This window comes from Epinephelus moara, chromosome 3 (assembly GCF_006386435.1).
Source record: "Epinephelus moara isolate mb chromosome 3, YSFRI_EMoa_1.0, whole genome shotgun sequence".
Classification (NCBI taxonomy): Eukaryota; Metazoa; Chordata; class Actinopteri; order Perciformes; family Serranidae; genus Epinephelus; species Epinephelus moara.
Window position 1 is genome coordinate 40,092,421 of NC_065508.1, and position 26,496 is coordinate 40,118,916.

Sequence of the window (26,496 nt, forward strand, 5' to 3'; positions counted from 1 at the left end):
AAAATGGCCTAACACTAGGATTTTGACTCTGAGATCGGTGGGGCAGAGCTGCCTGCTGCTCAGCGCACAAAATGGAGGTGGTGTCCACAAGAGCGTTTTGGAGTCATTTGATGGTGTATTTGATTCGTTTTGAGGGAGAGAGAGGGCCGTACCGTTCACCTCCATTTTGTGCGCTGAGCAGCGGGCAGCTCTGCCCCACCGATCTCAGAACAGCAGGCACTGACAATTAAAGGTAATGTACCTACTCATATGACTATAGGGATTACGGCAATAGGCGAATTTGCCAAAATGTCGAACTATCCCTTTAAATGTCTACTCTGCCAGCAGGTGAAAAGGTTTTCCACCCACAGCCACATGGCAGGTATACTGCGGTGATAAGGGCTGAGTTTCAATGGAACTGAACTTTGCTCCACATTAGAGTTTTACAGCCTCAGGTGGAGTCCTGTTGTTCACTGGCTATTCAGGAAATGAAGCGTTACACACACCGCAACTTTGGCTCTCAAGCAGTAAGTTTGTTTAACTGACGATGCTGTTAGTTTTGTTGAATATTTAATAATGAAGACAGAGATTATATCTACCAAGGTGATTATGAGAGTTGCATGTTTTGACATCAACACTAACAAAGTGGAAAGATCGGTTTTATTTGCAGTAAGGTCACAAAATCTCTGGGGATTATTAGAAAAATGTGTCCTTTGGTACATCCATCTTGTTTTTTAGCATTGTATTACCATCTAATATATCCATATATCACTGTTAAATTGTCTGGGAAAACACTGACCCCACATATCTTCATTAAATTCTTATGCTGCAAAAATGTTTTATTAGAATAGCAACATGCTCCAAACAATGCTCAAACATTTCCTCTTTTCTTGAAATGTAATGTTTTGACCATTTGTGATATTAACATTCTTCAATTATGTGCTTTATTTTTAAATTTAAGTATACGAATACAGACTTACCATTACAGCTTAAATGATTTTTTTTATCTGTAATTCTCAGGTTGATTTTTATCCAACTACACAAACCAATAACCTTTATTTACCAATGTATTGTTCATCAAGAGGACAGTATTCATTGAGATAAGTTGGAGGCCAGCAATGCAACATGAACTTGAACTTTTTAACTGACTCTATGTCTTTCTCCCAGTAAAAAATAAACTTAAGGTGGTTTGATAACAGAAAGACTTGGTGCTGTAAAAATCGTCACTGTGCTGTGTGGCTGTAGTGTTTCTGCATAGTACTGATTTATTTTATGTTGTGATTATTTTTCCTAAGTAGTGTTGATTGTGTGGAAAATATTTTACTTTGCATGATGACAGCATATACCACATTAAAAAAGTTTGGTTTTGCATATAGGATGTGACAAAAAAGAAGGGATGAAACTGTATAATATAGGCTCTCATTTTGTGTGAATGAAAAATAAAAACCACTAATGAGCCATGTTTTCTAAACAGATATATGAAACAAGCTTGTAGATTTCATTTTAACAGTTTCAGAGTAATTCAAAAAGAAATGTTTAAATTATGTCAGTCCGTACCTGGAAACAGAAACAACTCTCCCTCCAAACTAGACTCGAGCTAAGCTGCTAGTTGAGGGATTTTCTTGAAGCCCTGTCCACTGCTGACAAACATAAAGGAGTTTTTGCTTTTGTGTCATTTGAGGTTCAACTCAGATGGATAATGGACTTGCTGAAAACTCTTAACAGCTGTCTCTCTTTTACCTTTCAGGATAACAGCACCAGCATGACTGTTTCCTGGAAATCATGGCCTAACCTCTTCCACATCTATATACTTCTGTGTGCACCTGGAGGTCAGTCTTCATTTTTCAAATAAATATATAAAGTCTGTGCAAACCTGTTAAACTAGACAGAATTTAGAAAAATACAACATATTCTCATCCCCATAGTGTAAATAGGTTCATTTTGTCTACTCAAATTAAGGTCAGTGTAGAAAGGTTTCTTTTTTTCAGACAATGAGTTTTTAAGGAGATGTAGTTTACCTTGACATGGTTCGACTGTCACTGCAGTCTTCTTCAGAAGTGTCATCTGACGTGCGTCATGACGTGTCTTTAGTAGCTGGTAGTATCCCGGAGGTGTGACCAGCCTGGCAAATCGGATTGCCAGAAACTCATTGTCTGAAAAAAAGAAACCTTTCTACACTGAATATTCTCATCCCCACTCATCACATACTGCCATTCTTTCAGTGGATCTTTGATGTTTACATATTACCCGCTAGGTATCCTGGATGCATTTATTGTTGACACTTCTGCATGTAAGATACATACAGTCTTTTTCAAAATAAACACTGATAAAACACCTTGTATTTATGTTTATTTCCTTGTGCAATAAAAGCATGTGGTAAGGTTTAGAAAAACAAACATCATGGTTTGGCTCAGTATTCATACAGACGGTGAAAGCGGGTGATAGTCCGGGGTTTATTGGACCCATCCACCACCCCTTACCAACCGCCCTATAGGGACTCTCCAGCTCCTTAAGGTACATTGTTTACTGGTGGCATTTCAAACTGACACAATCCAGCCGCGTGTCATACCGCCATGAAAGGATGACTTTTCTTGTTGGTGTCTGACGTGGAAATCACTGACTAAGTAGTGATATTTGATGACTTTGGAAAAATATTACTCTCCTTCCAAAGTCATCAAATATCACGGACTAAGTAATGATATTTGATGACTTTGGAAGGAGAGTAATATTTTTCCAACATATTCTCATCCCAAGTTGTCACACGTCACCACTTTGTCAATGACCTATCTCATCCACATTTTGCATGTTAGGTATCCTCCTGTATCCGCTTTTGACATTCCAGGATGCTGCTACCGACAAAAGCACGTGGTTCATTTAAAATAAAACAAACTAATACTAATGTGAATGATTATGAAATGATTTTGCAAATCAAGTCACAACAATGGGATAAAGCTAATCATGACCAAGGACTTAAGTACTTTTAGAGTAATACTTTCTAAACACCACAGCAGGTCAGACAGGTTCTTGTGCTCTAAATATTGTAGTTATTAATCATTACCCTCTGTGCTGCCTTGAAAGAAAACAACTGAACCAAAGTATTATCTAATCCGGTATTCTCATCAAAATATAACAGTCTTGCTCAGTTTAGACTCAGGTGGAAGAGGAATGCAGAAGAGCAGTTTTCCTTCTGCTTACTATTATAGGATACAACAACAGCAAGAAACATCCAAGGAAACATGCTCAAAGTTTACTGCAGCTTTAATGCTCGACATGAAGGATCGGTCCAGATTAATGTTGTGTTTGAGTTTCACTCTTGTCAAAAACCAACAAAAGAAAACAGAACCAACCACCTTTTGTATTATTTATGTAACTTGAGCAAACTCAAACATGTCTCAAGCACTTATTTGAACAAAGAGCATTATGTGCTTCCCTAACATGCAGCAGCCTTCCATTTATCCTGAATCAAAAGTTGCCTGACTGATTTAAGTCAGTTACTCTTGCTTTATGTTATTTCTCTTAATTTTCTCTTAATTGCATTCCACTGCATGTTTAGGCTTAACTTATTTTATTGCATCATTTTTGCAGTGGTGTGAACATCTACAATGTGCTGGTCTTCAGATAGATAGATAGATAGATAGATAGATAGATAGAATTTTATTTTATTTATTTAAGTGTCGTGCACCAAGTGGTGCCCAGCCCATATGGGCTTACAAGACACTAAACAGAACAGCCTGGATGGCCACATGACAGATCAATAACAAAAAGTCCACAAAAGGAAAAGCAAACATTTCAGAAAGGCCAAATTCCATAACCGAAACATCTTATGTTGGGTACGTTCTCTGTCTTAAGTGCCAAGCATTTTCTATAAATCTTGCCAAGGCAAAGGTCTCCTCATCAAAAAGCCATCGCAACATCTCACCCCCGGACAACCAAAATAAATCAGGATTTTTCCACTGAATTTTTTCAAACAGGTGGTTTCTTAAATCACAGTATAAAGGGCAATGATACAGAAAATGATATTCATCTTCAACAACATCAAGATCACAAAGAACACATATACGTTGTTCCTCCGGGATACCTTTATATCTGCCTAATTCAATAGCCAGAGGAAGGGTAGCAGTTCTTAACTGGGCGCAAAGGGACCTCTACTCCCTCTTCAAATTAAGGCCCAATCCCAATACCCCCCTTATCCACTACCCCTTAGACCTTGGCCCTACCCCTAGCCATTGCCCACTACCCCTTGGCCCTCGAAATGAAGCAACAGGGGATGAAATCTTTCCCTAGGAATTGGGACACCACTCACTACGTCATCGCGTCGGTTATGATCACGCATACGTAACTATTTTAAACAGGAAGCTGAGAGCCATCTACATTTCCAACCGGCATCTACAATGGAGTCTCCGGTTGAGTTCATCCTACCTATCGCGTTTGCTGTATTCATCATGCTTCGTTTGATGAATGACAGACAACAGGGGACTTCTGCTAGCTAGCTCACCAGCTAACATTATGAGGCAGCATAGTTATACTAGCTGGCGTGTTATCATAATGTGAAAAATCAGACAATTTTGCAGAACAGGACAGATGACAGATGCCAGATAGTGCGAGCTAGCTAGCTAGCTAACAAGCAACCTGACGACGGTAACGTTAGCTATGTATGAACTTTTTTCCCCGTCTCTTGCTCGGTGGTAGCCATGGCGACGTCTACCCCTCGCTGGCAAGTCAGCATCTGATATCCCTCGCTCCGAAGGGCTAGTTTCATACCCACTACCCCTCGTTATGCCCCCTACCCCTACACGTAAAAAGGAATTGGGACACCCCTACCACTTGCGGGAATGCGCAAATGTAGGGGTAGGGCTAAGGGGGGGTATTGGGACAGGCCCTAAAAGTTACATAATGTCCTGTATGGAACCCCACTATGATTTGAATGTAGTTTATGAACTACAACTGTCCCTTGCCTACAGTCAAGTATAGTGGTGGCAGCATCATGGTTTGGGGCTGCATGAGTGCTGCCACCACTATACTTGACCGTAGGCAAGGGACAGTTGTCTTGGTGCTCTTTCAGCATGTGTGGCACCTTGGTGAAGAGCACCAATGTGGCACCTTGGTGAAGAGCACCAAGACAACTGTCCCTTGCCTACAGTCAAGTATAGTGGTGGCAGCATCATGGTTTGGGGCTGCATGAGTGCTGCCGGCTCTGGGGAGCTCGGTTCATTTAGGGAAACATGAATTCCAAGCAGAGCATGATCGCCCCTCTTCAGAAACTGAGCTGCAATGCAGTTTTCCAACATGATAATGACCCAAAACACACCTAGTAGATGACAACTGCCTTGCTGAGGGAGCTGAAGGTAAAGGTGATGGACTGGCCAAGTATGTATCCAGCCCTAAACTCACCTGTGCACCTGTGGGGCATCCTCAAGCTGAAGGTGGGGTAGCGCAAGATGTCTTCACATCCATCTGCTCCATTATGTCATCATGGAGGAGTGGGAGAGGATTCCTGAAGCAACCCGTGAGCTCTGGTGAATTCCATGGCCAAAAGGGTTAAGGCAGTGCTAGATAATACTGGTTGGCACATAAAATATTGACACTTTAGGCACAATTTGGACATGTTCACTGTGGGGTGTACTCACTTATGTTGCCAGCTGTTTAGATGTTGATGGCTGTGTTTTTAGTAATTTTCAGAGAAAGGTAAATCTATACTACTATACAAGCTATACACTGACTACTTTAAGTTATATCAAAGTGTCATTTCTATAGTGTTGTCCCATGAAAAGATATAATGAAATATTTGCAAAAATGGGAGGGGTGTACTCACTTATGTGAGATACTGTATATCAAAAGCTGCATTGACAATGTCACCACCACCAAACAAATACAGGTGTTCCCTAACAACAATCCCTGGATGACTGGAGCTGTACAGCTGCTACTAAAGGCCCGCAATGCTGCTTTCCACTCGGGTGACATACAACAGTACAGCCAGGCCAGAGTGAACCTGAAAAAGGGCATCAAGGATGTAAAAGCCATGTACAGGCGAAGGATTGAACATCATTTCGAAAGCTCTGACCCCCGCCGGGCTTGGCAAGGTCTGCGACAAATCACAGGGCAGTACCACAACAGCAGCCTGACAATAAGCAGTGACTCCTTGGTGGAGACACTCAACCATTTCTTCAGCCGCTTTGAGGTGGAGACAGCAACAACTATCTCCCCAGCTCTAGCCACCGACAGCCAGCCACTCATCCTGCAACCTGCTGATGTGAGACGCACTCTCCAGAGCATCAACACCAGGAAGGCAGCTGGACCAGATGGAGTTCCGGGGCGGGTTCTCAGAGACTAAGCAGCAGAGTTAACCGAGGTATTCACCAATATCTTCAACTTATCTCTGTTGCAGTGCTCTGTCCCCACCTGCCTGAGGACATCCACCATAGTGCCAGTACCCAAGCAGACTGCAGTGACATTGCTAAATGATTACGAGCCAGTGGCAATAACACCTGTAATTATGAAGTGCTTCGAGAGACTGGTGCTAAATCACATCAAGGCTGGCCTTCAACCCACCCTGGATCCTCATCAGTATGCATACAGGAGCAAGAGATCAACTGATGACGCCATTTGCACTGCCCTCCACACGGTCCTGCACCACCTGGAACAACCGGGGACATATGCATGGCTGTTCATGGACTACAGCTCTGTGTTTAACACTATCCTACCCAGCAGGCTGTTCTCCAAAATGTTGAACCTGGGCATACAGCACAACATTTGCCTGTGGTTAAAGGACTTCCTGACCAGCAGGCCACAGTCAGTCAGGATGCCCCCCCCCACCACTCCTCCACCCTGATATTGAGTACAGGAGCCCCACAAGGTTGTGTGCTGAGCCCTTTCCTTTACTCCCTGTACACACGACTGCACCCCATCACATAACACCAACGCAATCATAAAATTTGCAGATGACACGACTGTGGTGGGGCTGGTCAGTAACAACAATGAGGTTGCCTACAGAGAGGAAGTACAAGGGCTGACAGTGTGGTGAAAAGACAATAACCTCACACTAAACATCAAAAAAACAAAACAAAAGAACTTATAATTGACTTCAGAAAAAAGAGACACACACACAACACTGCACATCAATGACGAGGTAGTGGAGAGGGTTGCAAGCCTAAAATTCCTGGGCACTCACATCACAGAGGACCTCAAATGGTCAGTTAATACCAGCATGCTCGTTAAAAAAGCCCAGAAACGGTTATACTTCCTGAGAACATTTAGGAAGGTCAACCTATCACAACAACTGCTGGTGTCCTACTACCGCTGCACCATTGTCCTGACCTGTGGCATCATGGTGTGGTATTGGAGCTGCTCTGTAGCAGACAGGTAGGCTCTGCAGAGAATCATTAAAACTGCAGGGTCCTAAGGACAGAGGGATGTTGTATGCTGTAAAGCCCTGTGAGGCAAATTGTGATTTGTGATATTGGGCTTTATAAATAAAATCGATTGATTGATTGCTTGCTTGCTTGCTTGCTTGCTTGCTTGCTTGCACAGAAAATCACCAACTCCCCACTACCAGCCCTGAACAACATCTTCACCTCACGTTGTCTGCAGAAGTCACACAACATCCTCAAAGACTCTTTCTACCCTGCCCATCACCTTTTTGAACTGTTGCTCTCTGGCAGAAGATACAGATCCATCAAAACACGCACCACACGATTCCTGGACAGTTTTTACCCCACAGACATAACCGCACTGAACAATGAACTCAAAAACCGTGCAATATAGACAATAGAGCACTTTCATGTTTATCTGCAATATATTAGTAAGTAAATGGTCACTTTTAAATGAAATCTACCTCTATGCACACAATGGCACTGTAAAATGGCACTTTTGACTTTTGATTTGACTGATTGGTTGACTGTGAATGTGTTGGAATGTATGGAAGGACATATTCTTTTATTTATTATTACTTTCCTTTTAACTATGAGGCCGCATCCTGATTTCGATTTCGTTGTAAATTCTTTTACAATGACAAATAAAGTATCTAATCTAAAATTGTTCCTAAATATATAATTTAAATCAGAAAACGAAAATACAGAAACCTCTTTTGCTCAAGGATGATTATGAGTTCTATCCCAGTTAAAAATCTTTTTGGTCAGCCTATCCTCTGGCAATTGAACAAGGTGGTTCCACAACCGAACTATTTCACATCTGTTCCACAAGACACAACACCCATCCCATGTCCCCTTCAATAGCCCCTTTAGCAGCGAGGCTGGTTCTATGCATGGGCAAGAGGGGGCAATGCCCCCTTAAACAAATGTCTTGCCCCCTCAAAACAAATCTGCCGAAAAAGGCGCAAAACAGACAACAAAGTTTTCTCATCTGTCTCCGCTCCACGCCATGCTGTGTGCCGGCTGTGTGTGACTGTCTGCAGTTGGCAGAGACCCTCCCCCCAGTAAACACCCAATCACTATTTAGTATGCAAGAGCCAAAAAGTATCGGCGTCTCAGTGAGGCAGAATGCAGCAGTAAAGTGAAGCTCCGTTAAACTCGTCATAGCGTCTCCTGTCGTAAGATACTTAAAGGGCCAGTGTGTAATATTTGGCATGGTTTATTGTCAAATCTGAATCTGAATCTGAATATTCTACCCATTAATATGTTTATATGTGTATAATCGCTATAAAATAAAATTTGTTTGGTTTTCATAGCTTTATAATTATGCTTTTATATATATGTATGTAAGGCAGCCCTAGCGGACAATCCAGCCAGCCAGAGAACGCGTTTCCCCTGTATAAATAAACCAACGAAGACAGTGGAAGGAAGGAAGAAGGAGGAGGAAACAGCAGAGAGTGTTAGTAGTTCGTCGATGGAGAGTAGTGAAAAGTTTTTTTTAGTTATAAAGTTTGCGAATGGACCACACTTACCACGCAACAGGAGAGAACCGTACCGTCATCTGCGAGGAAAAGAAGACGCAACTTCACTCCTTGTGATGCACTCTCTGCGGCGCTTTTCCTCCTGATGATATATCTCCCCAGCGATGGTAGCAGTAGCACCGAATCCCATTCTGTGCAGCCAAATGGGAGCGGAGGATTCAGTCTCTCGTCTCACCCGCTCAGCATCCAAGTTCCTCATCTGTATGCTCCGGCTCAAACAGGTATAGCTCTGGGTCTGTGTTCGCTACAAGAAACTCTTCAAAATCGCGTTCAAAGTCGTCCATTGCAGCTACTATAGTCCGGAGATATTGCTAGGCTAAATAAACAGCTGAGCTCTGTTTACAGGCTACGCTGTCAGTCAGTGTGCGGGCTGGAGATTGGTGGAGCAGAGGGGGGAGGGGGTACGTTATTTACGTACGTGTGTATGTGTGTATATATGTGTATATATATATATAATTATTTACACAAAATAACTAATTGAGTTGGAATCATTTGCTGACAGCTTGGTCCCCCCCAGTTCAAAAATCCCATCTGCGCCCCTGATCATGGGGTGTCAGTGGCTCAGGAGATAAAGTGATCATCTAGCAATTGTAAAGTTGGCGATTTGATCCATGGCCCCTACAGTCTACCTGTCAAAGTGTCCTTGGGCAAGATACTGAACCCCATATTGCTTCCAATAACTGTGCAATTGTGCGTGCTTATGTTTCTCTGATGAGCAGGTGGCACCTTGTATGTTAGCCTGGCCACCACTATTTGCATGTGTTTGTGAATGGGGTGAAAGCTGCTTGTGCAGTAAAGTGATTTGAGTGGTTGCTAAGACTAGAAAAGCACAATAACTAACAGTAACCATGAGTTAAAATAAAATAAAAGCATTAATCAATAGTTTTTGTGAGACCTAATATATTGTAATACTCAGCAGCAGCAAACTTCTTCTGTCCCTGTGTATTTACATTTTGCCGTATCCCTCAAACTGAACATGAACCGACACTGTGTGTATTTTATGAAGGAAAAATCTGCTTAAACAGCAAAGCCTAACAATTTTCAGTAATTATAGAAGAAATTTCTATTTTCAAATATAGCCTCAAGCGGCAATCCGAGGGTTCAAGCCCTTTTGACCAACAGCAGGAAGCAGCATCTGTTGGCTGCAGCAAGCGGGTTTTCAGCTTTACAAGGCTGAGCACTTCAGCTTCTTTATTTCTGTCTCAAGAAGGAGTAAGACCAATCACAAACTTGTCCCACCATTCTAATGTATGCAGCATTTCAGAAACAGCACACTCAGTGTCACAACATTTGCCATCCGTCATGGAATTAAATGAAACATGGTCCATACATTAAGATGTTAGTACTTCATAAGTCCACTGAGTTTAATCAGGATTGGAAAGAAACTTAAGTTATGGCCTATTTCCTGCTAAGCTCTGCATTTGTCAAGGTTTTTTCATTAATGGCAGCCATGTTTTTTGACCGATCTTGCTCATTTGTAATAGAAAGTTGTGTATTCATCCAAAAATGCTGTATACCGCATTTTGTGTTGATAAACTCAAAATTCATAAAACTGTATTCATTTAATTGTTTTTAACACTTTTGGAATGGTGGAAAATCTAATGAGTCAAAGAAGCATTTTTGTAGAGCAAATTGAGCTGGACTTGTGTGTCAAATTTCAAATGATTTGGGCTTATTGTGTGAGGGGCATGGCCTTTCCAATATTGGCCTTAATTACAGCACAATCATCTAGTTGATTGGGATCATTTCTGGTAGGCATGTTAAGAGTGTCACTCCAGATGTCTCCAGTGAATTTCATTAGGATTGGTCAAAGTCATCTTGAGTTATGAGTCAAAATCTAATAGGCCACGCCATTTTCACCAATCATGGCACTTAAAACTGTGGTTATTACTTGGCCCCAGAGCATCCATACCAAATTTGGTGAAATTCTGACTACTGGTTTATGAGGAACATATTTTTGGCTTATTTGGGTAATATTTCTTGCATTATTCCCCAATCAAGTCTATTCTACTTATAAAAAATAAAAATGAAAAGAATTTTATTTTTAAATAGGGCAAGTTGGCAAGATGCAGATGTAAATCTTTTTGAAATCAAGAGGTCTGTCCATAAAAACTAAATCCTAACACTGTTAATGTTTTCTTTTCTATTTCTTCATTGATGAGTTTGTTCCTGCCTGACATGTTGTGTCTTTTTTATTATATAGTGGTGTCAGGACAGTTCCAGCTGGAGCCGCTGAATTCAACGGTGCTACAAGGTTCTGATGTGCGATTCAACACCACTGTACAAGGAATATGGAAGGTTATGACCTGGACTGTCCAAGGATATTTGGTCCTCACGATTTCTGTCACTGGTAACATAACCTCATCTTCAGAGCAGTTCTCTACTAGATTCTGCTCCACTGGTGTGACCAGCTGTGTGGAGTTCACCATCCATAATGTTACCCGCAAGGAGGCTGGCCCGGTCATTTGCAGCGTGCTGGGGGAGTTTGGATCAAAGACGGCACAGCTCTACGTACAACGTAGGGTCAATTAACGTCTGTCAGGTTGCTATATGTGTAATGACTCTGGGCAGGGTGGGTTTGGGAGACATTTGATGTCTTGATGTCTTGATACTTTTTGGGTGTTCTTTGACCTTTCAGGGGTCAGGGTCTATATGCACACTGCCCTCACCCCAACACCATAGTTCTGAGTTTAAAATTCAGCTCAATATGTCTACATTCAGACTAAAAAAAAGCTCTCAGCATAGTTGTATGGGAAGTGTAGTGACTGTGACATACTGTGGAGTGAAGAAGTGAGCCTCTCAGCAGCCTCTGGCAACAACATCCAATGAACCATTGAGTACTATTCATTCAGACAACTTATAGTTACTTATTATCCTTACTAAAAAAAAATAATAAACAAAAAAATGTTGGAAATACTACATGACAATGGTGTCTTTGTGTGTAAGGTAAGGTAAGGTAAAACTTTAATGTCCCCATGGGGCAATTTGATTTGCAGCCAGTAGTCAACAACAACAAGACATCAACAACAACAACAATACCAATAAACAACACTCACAGCACAGGACACAATGCATTCAAGAAAAAACAAACAAACAAATGACCTAATCAGTGCTTATTAAGAGCCACTATTGCAGACGGGACAAAGGAAAGTCTATACCTACATTTAGGAACGCTAAACCCTCGCCCTGAGGGGAGCTGCTGAAACTCAGTGTGCAAAGGGAGAAAAGGGTCCAAAACAATGGACCGAGCCTTTGAAATTAGTCTTTCCTCATATGTCTGTTCTAGATTTCTAAGGTTGACACCAGCAATCTTGCAACACAGCCTGACCATTTTTTCCAGTTTCTTTTTGTTATGAAGATTAAGGTGACTAAACCAACATATTACATTAAAGGAGAGGAGAGATTCAATAAAAGCAGAGTAAAACATTTTCATTATTGTCTTGTCCACATTAAAGCTACGCAGCTTCCTTAAAAAAGAACAAACGTTGGTTCACCTTTTTACAGAGGGCATCTGTGTTTGCATCAAATTTTAGCCTGTCATCCAGAACAGTGCCCAAGTATTTATACTGCTGCACTACTGTTACTGTCTCTCCTTTGATCACACAAGGAGCAGGAGGACAGGGCTTTCTCCGAAAATCAATAAACATTTCCTTTGTTTTAGCGATAATTTGACACCCCTATGGAGAGTATTACTCATAGAGTCTAGTAGAGGGCTCTGCCTGTGCCAACAGAACTATGGTTGTAATATTTTAACCCTCGTTTTGGCTTAAATATTAACCCTTAGATGCATGACCTGCCAATACCTACACTCTTCCATAAGTGGGGTGAAAAATGACCCCAATTAGAATCAATGCGTTTTATGTGATAAACTTAAGCAATTTCTTTCATTTTGGTTAAAGATAATGATTTGTATTATATTTTGGTCAACAAAAGAATGATTTCATGTTTGACATGTTCATTTATCACTTTTTATTAACATTTTAACAACTAATGACATCATTGAATAATCAATAATAGTATAATAGGCTACCTAACGGGTTAGATTTTATTACAAGGAAGCTATAAATATCATAGTAAGTCTGCTTATCTCTGCACAACAAATGCAGTAATGTTACATACACACACACACACACACACACACACACACACACACTTACTAATGACATCATTGAATAATCAATAATAGCATAATAGGCTACCTAACATGCGCGCACGCACACGCACACGCACACGCACACGCACACGCACACACACAATAATGGCAAGACTGTATTACAAGGAAGCTATAAATATTATAGTAAGGCTGCTTATCTCTACACAACAAATGCAGTAATGTTAGCTAACTAACATTACATAGTAGTTAGCTAATTAGTACCTACATTGTAGTTAGCTAACACTACTAACACTAGCTAACTTAGTGGGAATGCTGGTGTTGAGTTAGCATTAACTGTATAATACTGTATATGGGGTAGCGTGGGTAATAACAGCACGGGGACAACTTCTCTGGAGGAAAACGTGTATACTTTAATGTCCGTTTAGAAAAGTAGGACAACTGACTATTCATTGACACATATCACTCCGCCCAATGTAAACAAACACTACAAAGCAGCTTATGTATATAGTTCCTCATTTCAACAAATGTAAATAATGTATTTATCAAATAATGAGCCATTAGCTAAATCATGAAATATTCAACTAATACCCAAAACAAAACAACATTCAGACCAACACTATAACAAAATAAATCTCATCTTACATTAGTTAGCTAGTGTTAGCTAACTACAAAGTAGGCTAATTTGATGACAATAATACTATACTTTATCACACAAAAGTCATGGATGTGGAAAATAAGTTCATATTTTATAACATCATATGTATTCCAAGATATAAAACTAATATAATACTAACATGTCTGTTGCTGTATAAAAATCCTCCTGGGTGGTGAGACTGCTGGCATTACATGTGTAAGTGCAACAGTAAATGTATACCTGACAGTCACAATTACATGTGTAAGTGCAACAGTAAATGTATACCTGACAGTCACAGCCGATAAGAATCAAAGATTCCTAGGTCTAACCCTTGATATTCCATAGGAAATGCTTGGGGTCATTTTTGACCCCACTTATGGAAGAGTGGGGTAGTGATACAAAAACAACAATTTCTTAAAATGTATATAATTTTTTTTTTAAATGCAAATGGCCTCATGTCAGAAACATGTTTTATGAGGAATACCTGGAATATGAAATGATAAAAACTTTTAATTCCATAGATATTGAAGAAAAACAATCCCTGGGGTTATTTTTGATCCCACTTATGCATCTAAGGGTTAAATAAATATTATATTGTGGTAGTATCAGAAGAAGAAGCATATCTTAAATACTTGTTTTCTGTGAGGCAATTTTCCAAATAACCAGTCTCAACCAAATACCTATGGTGCAGTATAAAGTAAATCTAACAAAAAGCATTACATACACCGTCTCCTTTTCAGGTACAAACAGTTAAACCTGACTGTAACCTGAAGGTAATCTCACAGTGGCATGTCTGGGCTCCAGTCTCTGGCTGTGAATGGAAATTGATCATAAAACTGTCAGAGTACCTTCATGACAACAGACATTCTCCTTGCATGTAGCAGAAACTGCAGCCAAAGCTAATAAATCCACTTAACAGACGTGCCAGTTGAGCCCACCGATTGCTTTTCTTTAAGGGACGTTAATAAGTGACACTGACACTTTAATGGCAAACACTGCTTAACAGCAAACTAAAACTAGAGTGTGTCTCAAATTGCACACTTTCGTTAGCACACTTCAATGTAGTACACTATGTACTTCTTGCATGGTGCACTAATTTCAAAAGAGTAGTGCTCAAAGTCTCAAATTGCACACCGTTTTGCACCTGCCGGAAGTGACAATGGCTTTTTCATTTTTAACCGCTTCTTCTTCTCCGCTATCTTCTTTTTAAATGGCGAATTGCAAATAGATGGTGGAGCTTTATTGCCAATATTTGACCGCTCTCTCCGCAGAAGTTAAACTCAAGCCAAAACGTCAGTGCAGATTAAAATGTGCTGTCGTAGCTGGACACATGTTAGCTAGTAAGCTAACATTAGCACACATTTTTTTGTGTGGTACCAAATCATTAAAGACCCAACAAACATCACTGACTGTCCTCTATTCAACAACAGTTTTGGTACTTAGTGCAAAAAACATGTATAACAGTCTCCTTGTTGTCCCCAGCAGCCATGTCAAAAGTTGAGAAGTTTGTGATGTAGCTTCTGCTATGTCACAGAGATGGTGACCGTTGAGGATGAGAAGTGTCCATCATTCCACACCCAACTTTTGGACCGTTTTGAGTGTGCCAGTAGTACACTGCATTTTCCCATACTATGTAGTGTGAACGCACTTAGCATTTGGTGTAGAAGTATGTGATTTGAGACACACTCAGTTATAAAGTCTCATTATAAAAACGTATTTTAAAAATAAAAAAATAAAAAAAAGTTTGCCTCATTGGTTTACATGATGTCAGGAATGAAAATTATCTGTGTGTCTATCTTAGTATAGCGTATATGATGGTTTAACTTTTAACTTTCAAGATTATTTATTTTTCTTATTTTTCAGCTATTTACTATCAGTTCCCCATGTTAGCATGGAGCACTGAACAACATATTTGGGACTCTATGGGTTAAACTTCACCTCTCCTCTGTCCCTGTCTTTATTACTCAGAGAGCGGTACAGTTAACATCATGGGAGGAAATGTGACGGCAGTGCAGGACCAACAGGTGGAGTTCCAGTGTATAATATCTGCCTGGTTCCCCAGACCCACTGTCACCTGGACCCAGAATGGTCAAGCTGTGGACAAAAACCTGTACAACACCACAAACATGGTTGATGGGGATGTTTTCAACTCCACCACTGTCTTGAAGTTTCAGGCAGTCAGCAACATGACAGTGGAGTGTCAGGCAACCCTGCCGACACTACCAAGCCCACAATCCAGCTCTGTGTTCTTGGTGGTTGGTAAGAAAATCTTCCACAATTTTTTCTTTCTTTTAATCTCAGTCTGTGCGTTCCAACACTCATACTACCATACTATATAGTATGCCAGAAAAAGATTTAGTATGTCCCAATACATGTCAATTGCAGAATGCCAAAAATACCAGGATGTTCTACTACATCCAGTCTGATTTTGCAGTATGCAAGCCAGCATGCTTTTCTGGCTGTTCTGACCCACAATCCTCTGCACAGTGGACGATACGTCACATCGAGTGAGCCGCAAACAGATGACAGCTGTTTGATAGCTGATTGACAGCTGCAGAGGTCGCAATGGCATGACATGGATAACAGTGCATTCAAGCAACGATTAGCAGTACAGGAATATTAATTATTCAAGTAAACAAAATAATCACAAATATCACTAACAACAATAGGACATAACTATAAAAATGACAACGACAGAGAACTGCAGATATAATTTCACTGTCACAAATAGAATATGTTAGAATCTACAGTCTGTGCAGTTATAACTTCAAACTACACACAGTGCAAAATAACAGCAGAGCTCTCCGGGTTGATCTTCATCTCTGGCAATTCAGTAAGTGGCGTATGTTTTTCTCCAAGGTAACAGATAAAAAAGCAAAAAGGTAAAAGTTCAGGGCATAATGTTATGAGAAAGTAGTGTGTCCCAATTGTGTGCATACTACATGCAACAGTACGTTCTTTTTAAGGGCAGATGCAGTACCTACTAAAAGTAAAAAGAACAAGTATGCGATTCAGAAAGCACCCAGTGTGTCTGCTGGCAAAAAGTCTTTTCCCAGTCTTTCTTTTTCTGAACTCTTACAAGTTAGAATAATCCAACAGTTTTTTTCTGATTAGTTAGTTGCCCATTAATTACATGCAAGTATAGGATGTGAAAATGTGGTTCTTTGGTTGGCCACTGGCAGTAGTATCAATTAAGTCTACTGCTACACTGTAGGGGTGCTATAAGAATGTCATCAGTTTTGCAGGTATTTGGTCCCAAGACAGAGACAAGTTGAATTTTGACTTGATGACTTGTAAGACCATACATTTTTTACATATAGAGCCTTTACAAAACAATCAAATATTACTTTCTAAATATAGAGAAAAGGGTGAAACCTATGGTGGTCCATTTACCATGCCTGAGCTCCTATTTTTCAGGGCATGACAGCTGTATGAGTTAAAGTTTTGAAACACAGCAGCACACACTGCATGTCCTGTGACAATGACCAACCACAGCCAGCAAATGTCTTTCCTGTCTTCCCATCAGTCTGTGATAAAAATGGAGAAGAAGTTTATCATTTTAGTGCAGGGCTACCAGAGCTTTACATCTATCCCATGGACATTATTTTTGGCCTAATACACACTAAAACAACACCTGGAAGAGGATCAGCTCCGCACACAGTAGGCTATGATACAGTGCTGGTTATGGTCGCTTAACAACCTCAGATGTAACCTGCCTCCGTGCACTTGAAAGTTGGTGTAGAGTATGCACAAGAGTAATGCCCAGCTTCCGACCTTGCATTTTCCAGGTGGTTAAAGACACTGCATATGTATGGTGCCTCAGAATATGTCAGAACCTGTAGGAACCTGTTAGATCCTGATGGCTCTGGCCATATGCGGACAAAATTTTAGAAATGAAGTCGAGCATTGGGCCAACTTCAGTCACTTCAATCAATCAATCAATTTTATTTATAAAGCCCAATATCACAAATCACAATTTGCCTCACAGGGCTTTACAGACATCCCTCTGTCCTTAGGACCCTCACAGCGGATAAGGACCCCCCCCCCAAAAAAAACAAAAAAAACGGGATGAACGGGACCTCTGGCTCTCGCTGTCGGCCTCCAGCTCACATAGACAGTGCGAATTATTCGGAAGAGTCAAAATGTCAATAAAACAAGCAATGTCAAGAGAACGCAAGGTCATTTTTGGCAATAGAGGGACTTTATATTACAGTACATTAGAATATGTATTTAATTTTCAACCGATGTATTAACTAAAATGTACCTGTGATATGTCAGCTATGGAAACAAAATGTCTTGTCCAAAACATCCACATTGAAATGAAATACATTGTCATGATTAAGTAATTATATAATGTTAACAGCAACATGGTGTCTGTCATACTGTTAAGAATTGAAGTGTTCCCCATGTACTGTAAAAAACAAAGGTCTGTGGTGACAGTACTCCTGCTTTGTTGTGTAACACATTGTGATGTAAGTACATGAATATATAAATATATTCATGTACTTACATGAATATATAAATACATAATATACATTTTAACAGGATAACAAATATTAACATGGACAAAACATGAATTATAAAGTAGAGTAAATCATAAAAGAAAAGGATTTTTACAAAGACTAAAGTGGTGATTAAACAAAGGAGCTTGTAATTTTGGAGTGAAACATTTCCTCTAGGATGTGTATACTTTCCTGATGTAACAGCAGGCAGACACTAGTTAATTTCAGTGGAGAAACTGAGCAGGACTACATGTATTTGACGTATACTGCTGCAGCACATTTTTAGCTACAGATTTGATTCCGATTCTAAATGAGGCAAAAGAGTTTGACCTGGAAATCTTGTATTTACATGTTTTTGCTATCAGGCATTTATTTAGGAAAATGTAGGAATGAGACACATGAGCTGGTCAATTTGGTCAATGTTATCCTGTCAGGTGTGTGTGACCACACACACACACAGGCTTGTGTCTGTCAGAGTGAAGCCATTGTTATGCTAATTAATGACAGCATGTAGTTGAGTGAGAGGAAGGGGGAGAGGCCAAGAACTTGAAGATGGCTTTCAAATTTCTCAAACTAGTCCTTCCTGCTCCCAAACCATGGGTCCGATTGTCAATCTGAAGATATCACCAGAGAGATACAGTCGTTCTGAATGCAGACATATATAGCTTTCATGTTTGTGGAGACAAAAAAGCGATCTTAGTCACAAGTTTACAGTGTCTAGCTCATGGCTGACACATTTGCTCATGTTACTTTCAGAGGCACTAGCTCATTTCCTTTTGGATTTAGGTCAGTGGTGTCAATGAGTGATTTGTAGGTCTCGAGGAGACAAAGAAGCCAGGTTTGGTTTGATCTTTCTACGTCATTCCTACAGGGCGCAACAGCCATTTTAGTGTGTCTAGGTGTTGCAAAAATTGTCAAGAGGAATCAAGTAATGACAAAGTTGTTCAGATGAATTGTTTAGCAGGGCTTGGTCTGTCATGTGTGCATGTTTGAAGTCGATACGATAAACGGTGTTGGAGGAAATATTTTTTAGTAAGAGAATTTTTGAAAAATGACATCTTACTTTGAAAGGGCAAATAGCTCACTTCCTGTTGGATTTAGGTAAGGGGTTGTTGTGCATGATTTGTAGGTCTCGATGAGACGAACAAGCCAGTTTTGGTTTTGTCTTTCTACGACATTCGTACGGGTCGCAGCGGGCATTTTAGTATGTATAGGTGGCGCGAAAATCGTCAGGAGGTTTTGTAAGACATCACCTGTAAGACGCCATAAAATCCAAACCATTCAAGTAATGACAAAGTTATACAGAATATCTGATTAGGACGATTTGATCTGTCATGTGTGCGAGTTTGAAGCCGATACGATAAACGGTGTAGGAGGAGATGATTTTTTAAGAAATTTTTAAAAAGAGCATTTTTGAGGCGAAATCTTACTTTGAAAGGGAAATAGCTCACTTCCTGTTGGGTTTAGGTCAGAGGTGGGTCTCGATGAGACGAACAAGCCAGGTTTGGTTTGATCTTTCTACGTCATTCCTACAGGGCGCAACAGCCATTTTAGTGTGTCTAGGTGGTGCAAAAATTGTCAAGAGGTTTTGTGACATGTCACCTTTAAGAGGGCATAAAATCCAAACCGTTCGAGTAATGACAAAGTTGTTCAGAGGAATTGTTTAGCAGGGCTTGGTCCGTCATGTGTGCATGTTTGAAGTCGATACAATAAACGGTGTAGGAGGAAATATTTTTTTAGTAAGAATTTTTGAAAAATGACATCTTACTTTGAAAGGGCAAATAGCTCACTTCCTGTTGGATTTAGGTCAGGGGTTGCAGCGCGTGATTTGTAGGTCTTGATGAGACGGACAAGCCAGTTTTGGTTTTGTCTTTCATAATGACTCATAATTATTCTTTCTCATATGGTTCTAAGAAAACTCGGAATGCAATGATTGGTCAGAGTTTTCTCCTGTCCTGTCTGTCTTCCCCACGTGGAGGCCTCCGACTGACGTAACCGCTCGCATAACACCCCACCCCCGCCCCAGAGTCTGTGAGACAACAAATAAGCTAGTACAGGTAGTAACAGGACGCTTGTGGATATAAACTAGTGACAGGGATGCTTGTGGATATAAACTATAAACACGGTACAACAAGAAGTAAATTCTTCAGTGCAATACAATCGCGAGTTTCTAACAGACATTAGAAACCGCTGCAGAGATCTAACGCTACAACCAAGAGAGCTCAGGATGTGTAGCAAGCTTGGCCTGCTACGTCGAGCTAGCCCTGAGATGACCGTGGTTTCGCCTGGGGCTGTCCCGACTGGGAGACGCCAGCGGCGCTGTGACAGGACGTGGGAGCGGGGGAAGCGCGGAGGGGTTAGCTCTTGGCTAAGAGCTCTAGGCTAAGTGCTAACCCCATCAAACCAGCATGCGACATACATCCGACTGTGGAGATCCACTCACCGAGCAGTGAGGGACTGCTGCGTCCTTGTGTTCACTGAGACATGGATGAATGGTGACATATCAGACTCCGGTGTTGAGCTAACGGGGCTAACACTACATAGAGCAGACAGGGAGGCTGCATCATCTGGTAAGCTCCGGCAGTAAACAATTCATGGTGCTGTGATGTGAAGGGGATTCCCTGGTCTGCTCTCAGGATGTGGAGTTTCTGACTGTGAAATATCGACCCTTTTCATCTTACTATTGCACCATATGTTCTTTCTTATATGTTGCACAAATTGTTTTTAAATGTTTTGTTTCTTTTTGCTTGGGGTGTGCGAAATGTCATTTCATTTTTGTGCTGCGTATAAAAATGGTAAATAAATAAGTTCAGTTCATAACATTATGACAACACAGCATCTGGTTGCTAATGGCTAACATTAGCCTACTGTAGCGTAGCCTCTGAAACATTAACGTTATCTTCGTTTTGCGTTTCCACTTACTAGTAACATTAATGCTACTATCTAACGTTAGCACTGTAACCTTATTCTAAAGCTCATCAGTCATCACTGACTCCGGTTGAGTTTTAAACTCCGGGGTTGCGTTTGTAACGTTACACTTGCTCTCCTCTTCCATGTCTCTAACATTACCTTGCCAACGCCTGTTGTGGTGTGGTAACTACTGTATGTGAATGCATGAATGGGTCAGACCTGTGCAGCACTGGATTTGAAATGAACTGTAATAAACTGGAGTTTCTGTGCTTTGATTACCTGCTGTGAATCAACATGACCCTCATCCATTTAAAATAAACCTTACTTCTTGTGAGCTTATTTTGGTCAAAGTAACGCTAAAGTAGTAACTTCTGACTCTACTCAGAGCGTAATATTGTGTAACATTACTTTTAGATGAAGGTAACTAGTAATATGTAATACATTACAGAGAGTAACTTGCTCAACACTGTTTAACATAAAGTGAATATGCTTCTTTCCCCCAGTTGGGTAATTTCAATTTGACTGTTCAGTCGGATAATAAGCTCTGCTGGATGTCGCCTCTGCAACAGTTCCCAAACCTCCTGACTGGACCGTGCTGATAGCTGTGGTCGTGTCCATTGGAGGTTTTGCTCTGCTGGTTTTGCTCATCATTGGAATAATCTTCTGCTACAAAGGCAGGAAAGAAAAACGTAAGGCCCTAATCATATCAGTCTGACACAGCTTATATGCTGTACTGCATGCCCAACATTCTAAATGAAATCAAACCACCGACACAGCACATAATTATGTATGTCACTTTTACATACGTAATTGTTATCTTCCGATCCTCTTCAGAACCCAACTACCAAGATGAAATGAGGTAAGAAGCCACAGAAATTATAAGTATTTTGTCACTACTTTGTTATTCAACCTCTACATAACACCATGTGCTTCTAACTGTTTTCACATACAGTAAAATCCTCTGTTGTCATTCATGTTTGTGTGTAGCAGAAGAGTGAGGACACAGAGCCAGATAAGTAGTGTCAGTGCAGCTGCACTGAGACAGGGCCAAGTGAATGCAGGATATGTGCTGGAGGGTCAAACAAGTAAGACCAATAAATGCATGTACATGAGCTCACACAGGGATGAAATGAAAAGCCTTGACAAATTGGCACTCTATTAGCATATGCTACCATGCTATACTACTGCCATTATCTACTCATGACACAAAGTCAAAATTCCTCATTTCCATCTCTTTTCTCTTCACAGGTGTCACTCCCAGTGAACACAGTGACTGTGACTTTTACCAGGCAAATAGCTCCAAGGTTTTTGAGGTAGGGTTGTTCAGGAGTACTCATTGAATGCAATAGTAGCAAGGCAAGGCAAGGCAATTTTATTTATATAGCACCATTCATACACAAGGCAATTCAATGTGCTTTACAAGAGAAATACATTAAAAACAAGAGCTAAAAGCAAGACAATAAATAGTTAAAAACAGTGCAGAAAATGCATTTAAAAAGCAAACATAAAGCAACAGCAGACAAATATAAAAGGATAATCTGTAGCTATTGTTAACAATAAGTTACATATCTAGTTCACTGGTAAGCTGCAGTAAACTAAGCCCTGATTTAAATGAGCTGACAGTTTCAGCCGACCTCAGATATCCTGGAAGTTTGTTCCACAGGCGGGGAGCATAGAAACTAAAGGCTGCTTCACCTTGTTTGGTTTTGATCCTGGGAACACTGAGTAAACCTGTTCCAGATGATCTGAGGGGTCTGGATGCTTCATAACGTACAAGTATATCAGAGATGTATTTAGGCCCGAGACCATTTAGTGCTTTATAGACAAGTAACAAGATTTTAAAGTCTATCCTTTGACACACAGGAAGCCAGTGCAGTGACTTAAGCACTGGTGTAATGTGCTCCACTCTCTTGGTGTTGGTGAGGACTCTGGCAGCAGCGTTCTGGACGAGCTGCAGTTGTCTGATTGATTTTTTTACTCAGGCCTGTGAAGACACCGTTACAATAGTCCAACCTGCTGAAAATGAAAGCATGAACAAGTTTTTCTGTATCTTGTTTAGACAGAAATTCTTTTATTCTTGCTATGTTTTTAAGGTGGTAGTCGGCTGATTTAGTAATTGTTTTAATGTGACTATTGAAATTTAGGTCTGAGTCCAGAACTACACCAAGATTTCTGGCTTGATTTGTAGGTTTTAGTGTCATGGCGTCAAGATGAGCACTGACTATTGATTTTTGTTCTATGGGGCCAAGAACAACTATCTCAGTTTTGTCTGTGTTTTGTTGTAGAAAATTCTGGCACATCCATGTATTGATTTCGTCAATGCACTTATTTAGCAGATGTAGGGGACTGTAGTCATCTGGTGACACTGTTATGTAAAGTTGCGTGTCATCTGCATAAGTATGGTAGGAGATGTTATGATATTCCATAATCTGAGCAAGAGGGAGCATATAGATGTTGAACAGAAGAGGCCCAAGAATGGACCCTTGAGGAACTGTAATTTTTGTTCGCACAGATTCATAATTGCCAAGTGACACAAAGAAATCCCTGTCTTGTAAATAAGATTTAAACCAATTTAGCATTTAACTGAAAGGCATCAAAGGAATTGTTTTGCTCCAAGAAAGTGTTAAGTTGCTGAAAAACAATCTTTTCAATGATCTTTCCTAAAAATGGTAGGTTTGATATGGGCCTGTAGTTATATATTACTGAGGCATCCAGATTAGGCTTTTATAAGAGAGGTTTAATGACTGCGGTCTTCAGGGCCGTTGGAAAAAGGCCTGACTGAAGAGAACAGTTGACTATCTGTAGTATATCTGATGCTATGCAGTTAAAAACATCTTTAAAAAAGCTTGTAGGCGGAGTGTCAAGGCAGCAGGTAGTGGACCTAAGGCTTCTAACTATGTCTGTCAAAGTAGCATAATTTAATGGGTGAAAAAGTGCCAAATTAACTGGAGTAGTCTTATAAGGCACAGGTGAAGTAGCCACTGTGTTGGAGTTACAGACTGTCTGTCTTATCTTTAAAATCTTGTCTGTGAAAAAAGAAGCAAAGTCATTGCATGCCTTGGTGGATAGCAGTTCAGGAAGGACTGACGCTGATGGGTTTGTTAGTCTGTCAACAACAATAAATAAAGTCTGTGCGTTGTTGTTATTTTTGTTGATAATCTCAGAGAAAAAGGACTGCCGCGCCCTTTTTAGCTCCAATTTATAGATGTGCAGACTTTCCTTATAGATGTCATAATGAACCTGGAGTTTGGTTTTTTGCCACCTGCATTCTGCTTTTCTACATTCTCTTTTTTGAGCTTTTACCCGTAAAAGCAGTAAAATATTGACATGCAATGGTGTGCATTGATCCTGTTAGGGGATAGTGGCAAAAATGTATCATACAAAGTACTGGGCAAATGAAAATCTTGCATGATGATGACACGAGGAAAAGTCAGGGAATAGCCTAAATGATTACAATACATCCTGAAGGGAACCATTCAATAGGTGATGAGACATTTCATTCAAAACCACAAATGTGTGAGAGCGAGGAAACAGGGAATGGACCCAAATACATACACTCCAGGCACATAAGAACAGTTGAGTGGTTTATTGAAGGTTACAGGTTTAGGTTCAGATACTTGTTCAGATACAGATACAGGTTCAGGTACAGAAAATGGTTAAGATACAGACACAGGTTTGGGTACAGACACAGGTTCAGGTGCAGATACAGGTTCAGGTACATCTACTTGTTCAGGTGATTCAGGTACAAATACAGATTCAGGTTATGATACTTGTTCATGTTCACATACAGGTTCAGGTACAGATACAGGTTTGGGTACAGATACAGGTTCAGGTACAGACACAGGTTCAGGTACAGAAACTGGTTCAGGTACAGAGAATGGTTCAGGTACAGATACAGGTTTGGGTACAGATACAGGTTCAGGTACAGACACAGGTTCAGGTACAGATACAGGTTCAGATACAGACAATGGTTCAGGTACAGATACAGGTCTAGGTACAGATACAGGTTCAGGTGCAGATACAGGTTCAGGTACAGATACAGGTTCAGGTACAGACAGCAGGGAAGAAAGCAAATTACCAATCTGACAGAGAAAAAGTGGAAATGAGTAATTATACTGCAGGGCTAATGAGATACAGTAAAAACAGGTGATCAGGTACAAGTGAGAGTCAGGTGATTGGGACAGGTGGGAGAGTCTGAGGACATCTGGTGGATGGATGGATAATGGCAATGCAGGGGCCTAGTGAATAGGGAAGTGGCTGGAGGCAGGGACGAAGGAGCAGACAAAAAATAAAAACAGCTGACACAGAAACATTTTGTGACAATCCAATTTGGAGATGTTTAGATATTTCCCAGGATAAGTGAAAACTTTGAAGTGATGTTGGCTTGGGGACCCCTACTCAAAGTAATGTACTGCCACTTCACATCGCACTAAACTAAGTTATGTGTATCTTTAAGCACTCATAAAGTACAAGTAAGCCAACACTATCTTTAAATAGACTACAGTAAATACAGTATTTTCTAAACACCCCAACACCATGAATTGTGCTTTTCAGAGCCTTTTGCTCCATCTGATTGAAATTGGATGCACATGTTGTGTTATGTTTTAATTGGAGAGGGCTGAATCAATTGTCTGATAAAAGATATGATACAACCAAAAAGATATTATGCACATGACAACCATATGGTAATATAGATTTATTACAAATAACTAATATTTTAAGGTCTGGTACAGTGATCAAATGAGCCACGTTTCAATAAAATGTTGACATAAAATTGCCCAAGGAAAGGGTTCAGGTTCAAAAGGTTTTTATTGTCAATTGCCATATCTGCAGGACATACAGGGAATCGAAATGTTGTTTCCCTCTCACCTAGTATAATGTCATACAATTTAAGAGCTAAAAGAAAGCTAAATTGGAATAATAATAATGCAATAAAAAAAAAACAGTATACAAATAAGAATAAAGATAAAACTATGCAGTATAACTAAAACATGAGACACTCTAGAAGATACTCTGAACCTATGTACAATCACGGTGCATGTTAGAGCAACCTATAGTGCAAATGACCAACAGCAGCACATATGGGGTGGTGCAAATGGTAAAAGTAAAGTGAAGTAAAGTGCACAGTGTATAAGACAGACAGAACACTGGGGTGCAGATGTAGTGAGTCTATGTGCAAAACAGCAGAGGTAGTCTTAAAGGGGAACTAATGTTTTTTTCAACCTGGGCCCTACTTTTGTCTAAATGAGTGATAGGATGTTCAATATTTGACATTTCTCCAGGGAGGGAGACGTTAATTTCTCCTTTGCGTTATGTTGTCGGATAATTATACTAACAATACGAGCCTATCTGTGTTAAAACAAAAGCACTTTTAGTGAACATATTTTGACGTTGTTTGACGCTGTCTGAGTGCCCTATTACTTAATATAGCATGCGCTCATGGGCTGCA

At 40.3% G+C, this 26,496-nt stretch overlaps 1 protein-coding gene across 2 annotated transcripts in view; it reads left to right on the forward strand.

Annotated features, from left to right (window-relative positions):
- The first annotated feature begins 359 nt into the window (after positions 1–359).
- Positions 360–26,496, forward strand: part of igsf5a (immunoglobulin superfamily, member 5a) — a 31,604-nt gene continuing 5,467 nt past the window's right edge. The window contains exons 1-8 of one of the 2 annotated variants that reach the window (XM_050035956.1): positions 360–506; positions 1,727–1,808; positions 11,091–11,405; positions 15,604–15,894; positions 21,617–21,736; positions 21,882–21,906; positions 22,038–22,132; positions 22,296–22,360. In XM_050035956.1, the coding sequence (XP_049891913.1) occupies positions 468–506; positions 1,727–1,808; positions 11,091–11,405; positions 15,604–15,894; positions 21,617–21,736; positions 21,882–21,906; positions 22,038–22,132; positions 22,296–22,360 (1,032 nt within the window). In that variant the 5' untranslated portion in view covers positions 360–467. Of the gene's footprint in view, positions 507–1,726; positions 1,809–11,090; positions 11,406–15,603; positions 15,895–21,616; positions 21,737–21,881; positions 21,907–22,034; positions 22,133–22,295; positions 22,361–26,496 lie in introns of both variants that reach the window. The other variant, XM_050035947.1, reaches the window with a different exon arrangement.